The 9,452-nt window shown below is 37.3% G+C and overlaps 2 protein-coding genes across 2 annotated transcripts in view; both read left to right on the forward strand.

Moving 5' to 3' along the window:
* The window catches only part of DENND6A (DENN domain containing 6A), a 64,985-nt gene extending 59,431 nt beyond the window's left edge, over nt 1-5,554 (forward strand). Inside the window, exons 19-20 of the mRNA XM_019652773.1 lie at nt 2,759-2,833; nt 3,297-5,554. Coding sequence (XP_019508318.1) covers nt 2,759-2,833; nt 3,297-3,428 — 207 coding nt within the window. The 3' untranslated portion in view covers nt 3,429-5,554. The remainder of the gene's footprint in view (nt 1-2,758; nt 2,834-3,296) is intronic.
* The window catches only part of ARF4 (ARF GTPase 4), a 28,863-nt gene continuing 21,160 nt past the window's right edge, over nt 1,750-9,452 (forward strand). The window contains exon 1 of the mRNA XM_019652803.1: nt 1,750-1,952. The gene's annotated coding sequence lies outside the window, so the exon portion shown is untranslated. The remainder of the gene's footprint in view (nt 1,953-9,452) is intronic.

The following is a 9,452-nucleotide window of genomic DNA, read 5'->3' on the forward strand; positions in this document are numbered from 1 at the left end:
CACAGCTCACTGGCCCATGTTGGTATTATGATGACTGTGCTCTCCCTCCCCTGCTGAGGCAGTCGGTGGCCAGCTGATGGGGCTCATGCTTGCCACTGGCCACTCATGGCAGCTCAGCTCCAGGTTGAGCTGTTGTTCACAATCTTAGCTGTAGAGGGCCCAGCTTACTGGCCCATGTCGGAATCGAACTGGGAGTCCCGTTGTTCAGGGTTCGCGCTCTTACCAACTGAGTTATCTGGCCGTCCCCAATAAATTAGATTTTTTAAAAAGTAGAGATAAAGCTCTTGATTACCACTCCAAAATCAGGTTCCTTTATTCCCTGGGAAAGTTCCCTCCTCTCTCCACACTGGTTAAACAGGTAACCATTATCACTACTGCAGATTCTACTTCAAAGTTCTTGTTCTACCTTTACACACACACATACCGAGGATATCTACACTTTATTACTTTACAGTACTTGGTCTTTATTTGGCTTTTCCCACTAACTGTATCTTCGAGATCTTTAATTAGAATTTATAGTTCTACATCATTCTAACTCCTGAAAGTATTTCATAGTATAGACATACAATAGTTTATTCTGCCTCCCCACTATCATGCAACCATCTTTTGAGTGTCACAGTGTGCCAAATCCAAGGAATACAAGTGAAATCATAACTACAAAGAGCGGTCATGTTTTTTTGAGCCTGAGTGATTTATCTAGTCAGGTCAAGAAAGTATTTTCAAGGGAGTTAAAGCGTTAAACAGATCTGAAGAGTCTGTGAGCATCACTTATTTAGGTTAAGGGTGGAGGTAGGGGGCGTTACTAATCCTAAACAGCACCAACTGTGGAAGAGATGTGGCAGGTGGCAAAGATTATGTGAACCTTGCTTTTATATATATATATATATATATATATATATATAATTTTTTTTACAAGATGTCTTACTTTGTAATCAGGAAGACACTATGATTATAAATATTTTTAAAGTGAGGAGGCTTCCGAATTCCTCAACATAAGAAATCAATCTTAAATGCCTCTTCTGGGAGGGAAATGAAAAGCAAATCTTCCTCGTTGGCTTCTCTTAAAAAGCTGCAATAGTCGTTGAAAATGTCTTGGGGCTCTCTCGTCTTTGCATAGGACTAGGAATCTTCAGTATGACCTGGCGTGGGGGAGTCAAAGCGTCTAGGCTTAGCTTTTTCATTTGCCAGAGGCTCTCCGCCTGCACGTCGGCTTTTAACCACTTTACCTCCTGGGAAAGAAGGGCCAATATTCACCCCTCTACTAGGGTAAGAGTCTGGTCCCGTGCGTGCAATGTGTATGTTCATAGGAAAAAGGAATCCTCAAGGCTAGAGGTATTACAGAAACACACCGAAAAGGCTGAAAGAAAAGTTAATTACCTAACCCACAATGCACAGCCCATCTTTCCGGAAGCAAGGATTACAACCTTCTGGATTCACTTATCTGAGCGGAAGCGTCTTGCCCTGTGTCTGGTTGGAAGTGACAAAACAAGGCATTATGGGACTTCGTCTTTCAGTACGCATGTGCCAACTGGCCTAGCCTCGCCCCGCTCCAGGAGCCACGTCCCAGAGGTGGTGGCGACTAGAGATGCACGTAAACGAAGCTGGCCAATCAGTTCCGAGCGCAGGCGCAGTGGTTCGAGTAGCACCGGAAGTGCAGGGGGATGGGGCGGCGATGACGCGATTCTGTACGCGTTGGAGGGGCCGGGCCGCTGCCGGATTTGCCGTGGCTGCCGCGTGACGTGGCACAGTCGAAGCCTTAACACTAGAGCCGGAGCGGCCGCGCCAGTCGTCGAGCAGGTCCGCGCCCCGCTAGTACTTTAGCTGGTGCTTCGTCTGACACGCCGGGTAGCGAGCCGTTCCTGCCGCCGTCTTCCTTAGCTCCTCTTCTTGCTCAGTTTGCCGGGAGCGTGAAAGGAGAAGGCCGGAGGACTCCAAACCTCAGCCCATCGCAAGTGCCACTACCGCCATGGGCCTCACCATCTCCTCCCTCTTCTCCCGCCTCTTCGGCAAGAAGCAGATGCGCATTTTGATGGNAGGGCAGTGTCACTGGCCCTCATATGTGGGATCCGAACCAGGGCCCTCTGGCGTCCCAAGCCAGTTCTTAACCATCACGCCACTCGGCTGGCCCTGGACTGACTTTTTATAATCTATAATTTGTCACAAGACTATTTTAAATTAAGTGAAAGTATAATGGATAGTCTCATTTTCATTTGTATTTAGCTTGAGGTGGGCTAGCCTTGGTGTTAACTTTCTAATCATAAACTCCCAGTGCTTATGGTTTTGAGAGAAGGAATACAATGAAGGCAACTTCAAATAAGCCCAGAAAGAGCTTATTTGAAGATGCAAAGTTTACACCCAGTAATAAATATATTCATGCTCACAGTTACCTTGATTTGTTAGCTAATGCTCCTTATAAATTAAAGTACTCACTACTTAGTGGTATTGGGGGTTATTATTGTACTTTCAGTTGCAGTTTTGTTTTTATTGATCTAAAAGGGCCACTTCAGAAAGGAATTTCTTACATTTTGTTTTACTGCCAAATATTTGACAAAAATTCTGGCTAATGTTGAAAATTATCTGATTAACATTGTTAGAATATCATGTACAGAATTATTCTTGTACTGTAATGCTGTATCTGGGTTAAATACACTGTTCTCCTTTTCCTTTCTGTTCTTCTCAGTAGTTTCATCTGCTGAAATAGAGCAGTTTGAAAATTATTTTGAGTACTTACTGATTTGGGATTTGTTTATTCTTCTAGGATTTACTTCTCTGGACCCAGAAGCACACAGAAGTAGAAACAGTAGACCTTGTATTGAAGCTAAAAAATAAGCTGGTATGTAGCCAAAAAAGCCAAAGATCTGTGAAGATAGTTTCTTCACATTTGAGGTGACAGTCCATGATGTATCACAGAAATAACCTTTTTCAATGGACTTGAGATTGGTCAATTAATGGTAGATCTGACTGAAAATGCTTGACCACTCAAGCAGATCATAATAATGCCATATTACTTTAAAAGTATTTACATGAAGTCTAATGAGCTCTACAAAAAACATTGTCACTTATATTTCATATCATATGGTATGCATTAAGCATAATTTACATAGAAGTCTTTTATTGAGCTCAAACAATGTATTATTTCAGTGGCATGTTCTTTGCTTCTTTACAGTCTCTGTAAATTCTGGTTGAAGTCTGAAGTTTCCAAATCATTAGATCATTAAAAATGTTTATTTAGAAAATACAATTTATTAATACAGACTCAGTGGATGATTTAAATGCTTCCACATGTTTCTTACTAGTTGCAGGCTGATCGAGAGCATTTACCTGTGAAGCCCGACACTGTGGGAAAGTTACGGACACACATAGATGCCATCATCTCAGCCTTGCCCGAGGACCTACAAGGCATACTGCTCAAAACAGGCATGACATGATGTTTGCCAGGATTTTCCAGCCCAAAAGGACTGCACCGTGAAGCATACCAACATTTCAACCAGACGCACAAAGGAGATCTCCTGGAGTAGAACACAGCTGTAAATGCTAGCTACAGGATGGAAAGACTATATCATGTAAACAGAGTTTTTTAATGCATTATTTTTAAAAATGGGTATCTGTGGTGGTTCCACTTTAATACAGAAACACCAAAAGGCATTTTTATATTTTTAATCATGTTCTAAAGTGCTCTTATGAGAGACCTGTGGGGCCATCAGTATAAGTGATTCCAAACTGCAATGCTGGCATTGCAGATATTTTTTTAAATTGGTGCTGTTTTGCCCAATCATGCTAAAACTCAGGGGGATATAAAAATAACATTCACACTGGCTATCTTCTTAAGAAGGAAAAGACTGAACTCTCTGACTGTAGTTAGAAGTAATTAATGCTTTTTGTAGTGCCTTCTGTTGTCCTACATGTTTCACAAAACCCAGCTGCTAGTCTTGAAGCTTTTTCTTATCTTGATTATGATACATAATTATATAAGGCATTCTTTTGTGTAATCATTGTTTTAAAATAATGCATTTCTTGCTTCCCATCATGTTTATTAGTAGTGGCATGGTATTTTTTTCCGGCTGTCATACAGGTTTCATTTCATTATTTTCTATACCATTTTCAAATTTAATCTTATCAGTTTCTCCAAAGGCAAGAAGGTATCTAGTATTAATTATGAAAGAGTTAATTTCCTCTTACCTTTTACTAATTGGGCCTATTTAAGTTAATAATCTTGAATTTTTTCAAAGACATTCTAATTATAAACCTCATAATCAGCTATTTTTTAAACTGAACTATTCTTATTTTAAAGGCATTCATAAACTTTTTATGTGATAGTCATTTGAGTGATTATAAGATTGGTTTTCAGCATTATTTGTTTGGTAGGGTTTTTTGCCCCCAAATAGTTCTTAGAACACTTTTCCTACTGTTGTTTGACATGGGAACTTTTGCCTGAATCACTGTTATAGCTAGTTTTTTGTTGTTTTTGTTTGTTTCTGTTTTGTTTATACTACCTTGCCAAAAATAGAAGATTGTGGTTTGGTTTACTCTACCAAAGTTGTTTAGTTTGTGTTTGAATAGGAGTGTCCTGCAGAAGCCACTATTTAAAATAGGCACACATGACATAGCACGTATGTAAATAGCTGTATCTTGAATTACCCTCTAAGTAACCAAATTTAGTTGTGTTTGTAAAAGAAATGGCTTTAGAAGCTATCTTTTCTTTTCTGTTAGTATAACTCTTAAGAGCACTCCAGACTCAAGAAAGACTCCTTGTGTTTGTAACTGTGGACTTATACCCAAATGTGCCCTTTTCTCATAGATACAGTCTCTTAAAGCATACCTCAAAGTCATAGAGAGAATATGGCATTTGAATGAAACCATTTGCCACGGATCGTAGGAGTTATTTTGTGAAACAACAGTTGTCCTTATGGAAAAGAGGCAACTACTTTTATATGCTAAAGTATTTCATATCTTTTTGGGAAACCTTATTTAGGTATAAATGGTCATCTTATTTTCAAAAAGGTGTATTTTAATAATCTTACAATTTATATGCAGTTTGTGTCCAGAATTTGAAAGTTGTTAGTGTCATATCAAAGATCTGTTAAATTATACCACTACAGGATATATCATTTCAAGTTTATTTTGCACAGCTAAAGAGTAGCAGAGGGTGCCAATTAGCATAATAATGGTATCTTCATATTTACTATGTTTAACTAAAACCTAACAGATATTGAAAACCTTATCATGCTTATCTGGTTTATGAATTTCAAATTATGTAGTTGAAAAAAATAACTTAAAATTACAATGGGAACCTGAGAAAGACTGATTAGTAACTTGATTTTCAGAGTTATCCTCTTTTTTTTGTTTGTTTGTTTTTTTGGTGAGGAGACCTTGTTAAGATCTAAAACCTGCCATTTGATGTTTATCTCCACCAGCATCAGAAGGAATCACTGCTTTCAGGGTGTTATGTAATGCCTAGTGCCTTCTGTTTTGAATGAAAAAGAGATTTTGTGAAGGCATTTATGGTCATTACCAAAAACTGAATTAAAAGGCCTTTGAATTTAAAGCACTTGAATATGTTGTGTTATTTCTGAGTAAGGTTGGAATGCTTGAATATATGCACAGTAAATGAAACTTGTGCATTATGGGATTCCTTTTACTTCCTAACTTATGTTTTAAAATTCAAATGAAAACCTTCTGTTTACTTCACTATGAACAGGTGTAGTCCAGTTTACTAATAAAAGACGGATCAATTAAGTGATTTCAAATTCTTCCTAGCAATGTACTGATGAAAATTTTTTAGCTTAATAATCTAGATATTGTTAGATTTTCCTTTGTTTGCTGCCTTTTCTTTTTTAACCTTAAATCTCAAATTAGTTATTTTTTTTAAGATTTTTTTTTTTAATTGGGGAATTGGGGGATGGGAACAGCGCTGGGGAATTGGGGGAAGGGGAACAGACAAGTTGCTGTCCTTTTGTTCTTCAGTCTAGTTGTGGAGGATGTTGCTTCACTGGCCCAAGTTGGTACCATCATTGTGCTCTTCCTGGGCGAGGCAGATTAGTCGCCGGCTTCTGGACAGCCGCTCACGCTGGCTGCTGGCTACACACGGTAGCCCATGGCAACCCACTGCAGCAGTGGCTGCAGCCTATGCCGTCGCTGGAGACTCAAGGCAACCCAGCTCCAGGTTGAGCTGTTGTTTAGCATCTTAGCTGTAGAGGGCAGTGTTACTAGCCCTCATATGTGGGATCCGAACCGGGGCCCTCTGACGTCCCAAGCCCAGCTCTTAACCACCACGCCACTCGGCCGGCCCTCAAATTACTTTTATTTCTTCCTTTTCCTTTCTAAAAGTAGCAAGTATATGACACTATTCTTTGGATTTTAATTTATTTATTAATAATAAAATATATTGGGGGCCAGCCGAGTGGCTCAGTTGGTTAAGAGCTCGCTTGGGAGCGCCAGCTCTGAGCAGCGGGGCCGCGGTTCGTATTCCACATTAAGGGCCAGTGACGCTGCGCCCTCTACAGCTAAGATGATGAACAACAGCTCGACCTGGAGCTGGGCTGCTGTGAGCTACATGAGTGGCTGGCAGCCAGCGAGAGCTGCTGTGAGCCGCAGTGAGCAGCTGACCAATGACCAGCGACCGATTGCCTCACCTGGGAAGAGCACAATGATCATACCAACATGGGCCAGTGAAGTGATGTCCTCCACAACTAGACTGAAGAACAAAACAGCAATTTGTCTACCTGTCTGTTCCCCTTCCTCGATTCCCCAATGCTGTTCCCCTCTCCCAATTCCCCAATAAAATCTTTAAAAATAATAATAATAAAATATATTGGATGTTACTCCTTTTTGAAGTTACTTGGTAATGTACTTCAAAATATACTATAAAATATTCCAGTATATTTAAAAGAGATGCCATTAAAAATTGTTTTTATTTCCACTTGTTCATAACTTAATTCATTTGTGTTATACACCTGAATTTTATTAACTTTCTCCTTTTAGCATAATTTGAGGAAAAATTTAATTACCAACTTTCAAATATTAGTCCTCTAAAAAGAGACAGTTGAAGAAGATAAAAAAACTTCTCTAATTATGGATACATTTTATTTAAATAAAATTTATTAACTCAATAATGACTAAAATTATCATCAGTAATTTGATATCCTTTCATATATGTAAGATGTAATACTTATATGTCATCTACAATTTGGTTGAATTGTAATATTTATTAATCAAATAGAAATTAGCATTTGTTAATAAAACAGCTCCTAGAATTTTTTTCTAATTACACTTCCCTGTTTGTTTTGAAATAAAGCTATTTGATACAAGATACAGAATCATGATTCCTAAAATTTAACCAATTTTTAGAACAGCAAGTGTTAAGTTTATAATTGATTTATGATATTTATTTTGCATTTATAACATTGCCTATCTCACAATGCACAAATGTTGAGGAAAAAAAAAGATGGCAGTAGAATTCTGCTATATCCTATTTTCCAGTGTTACTTCTTCACTTTTGAACACCAGCCTTTCTCTGCTACCCAGTACTTAAATGCCACACTATTACTTGAATGCCTTTCTTCAAATTAAGATTTTTATTGTCTAATCATCATAGGTATCATTGTGTTTTACTAGCATCATCACTAGGGTTGGGTTCTTACGTTTATTTTTGCCTTCCCTTTGTCATCATCATACCATTTCTAGTACTTAGCCATGAGAAAGCAAAACTTCATGGATTTTCATCTTTTTTACTGTTCCTTATGTTTTTTCCTATCAACTAGTATGAATACATTGTAGTGCTTCCAGATTGATTGAGATACTTTTGAAAAATAGTAACTTTATATTCCAGAGTTGTCATACTTGCTATTAAGTGAATACATTTTTAGACTTCAGTAGGAAACTATTGAAATGATTGATTTTGAGCTAAAGAAATGGGTAAATATTTTTATATCCAGAGGCTCTGGTGGTAGAACCCAGCAATTTGTTTTAAAAAACCAGCTTTATTGAAGTATAATTGACATACAATAAACTGAACATACTCAAAGTGCACAATTTGATAAGTTTTGACATTTGAATACACCCATAAAACCATCACTACAGTCAAGATCGGAGTATATCTGTAACTGCCCCCCAGTTCCCTTATGCTCCTTTGTACTCCTTCCTGTCCCTCCAAACAACCACTGATCTGTGTTCCGTCACTACCAAATGGAGCTTTACTCAACAGGCCATCAACAATACAAAACAGCTTACTTTTTGAAATTGCAGATTTTCAACCCCATCCTGCAGAATGCATCAGTTGGAAAAAGCAACTACTGAATGTGTAGGATGGCACTATTAGGAAAAAAAGATTAAATGTTTGTTCTGGCAATGGGTTTGATTTCTTCCTTAATTTATCATTGTGAATTTATAAAATGTAGCAAAGCAAAAGCAAAAATTGGAATATCTGAGCTAGTGATCAGTGAGGGAAAGAAACAAGGGATTTAAATATTTCTTTTTTAAAAAACTCACGTTTCCAGTTTTCTCCATTACAGACAATGCTGTAATGAACATTGTTTGAACTTCTTACAAGTACCACATAGCAAACTTGAGGAAAATTTTCATTACCGTAAATTCCTAGAAGTGGAATTTTTGGATCAAAGAGTATGTATGTTTTACAATTTGAAAGATCAGTTAAATAAGTTATCTTACAATGTAATGCAGTCCTTAAAAAGAATGAGTTAAATCTGTAAGTACTGATATTGTTAAATGTCCACAGTATGTTATTAAATGAAAAAAGGAGTTACTTCGCACTGTAAGATCCCATTAACATTTACAGATGTTATAATAATATTTGAGAGAGGAAAAAAGCTGCAAGAATGTATGTCAAACTGTGGTTAACTCATTAAATTTAAAGATTATTTTTTAAATTATGTAAGTAGTGCATGGATAAATTCATCTTGTAAAAGTAAATCAATACAGATGCACAAATGCCTGTATTAAAATGTTTTATTCATAAAAGCCCCAAACTTGAAACAACCCAAAGCTCACCAAATGGTGAATGAATGAAGAAATAGTGATATGGAATACTATGGAATAAACAATGGAATACTAAGCAATAAGAAAGAACAAACTATTGATACACTCTATAACATGGATGAATCTCAAAATCATTATGCTAAGAGAAAGACACAAAATAGTACATACTATATGATTTCATTTATATGAAATTTTGGAACAGGCAAAGCTCTAGTGACAGCAGATCAAAGGTGGGCCAGAGGCAGGAGGTGAGGGAAGAAGATGACTACAAAGGAGTATGAGGGAACCTTTTGGGGTAATAGAAATGATTGATAGTATGATTATGGTATTGGCTACACTATTATATACATTGTTAAAATTTATCAAATTGTACACTTAAAACTGGTGAATTTTATTGCATGTACATTATATCTTAAAGCAGATTTAAAAAAAAATTTTAATTCTTTCCCCTCCCCCCT

This window comes from Hipposideros armiger, unplaced genomic scaffold, assembly GCF_001890085.2.
Source record: "Hipposideros armiger isolate ML-2016 unplaced genomic scaffold, ASM189008v1 scaffold_187, whole genome shotgun sequence".
In the NCBI taxonomy this organism is placed as follows: domain Eukaryota; kingdom Metazoa; phylum Chordata; class Mammalia; order Chiroptera; family Hipposideridae; genus Hipposideros; species Hipposideros armiger.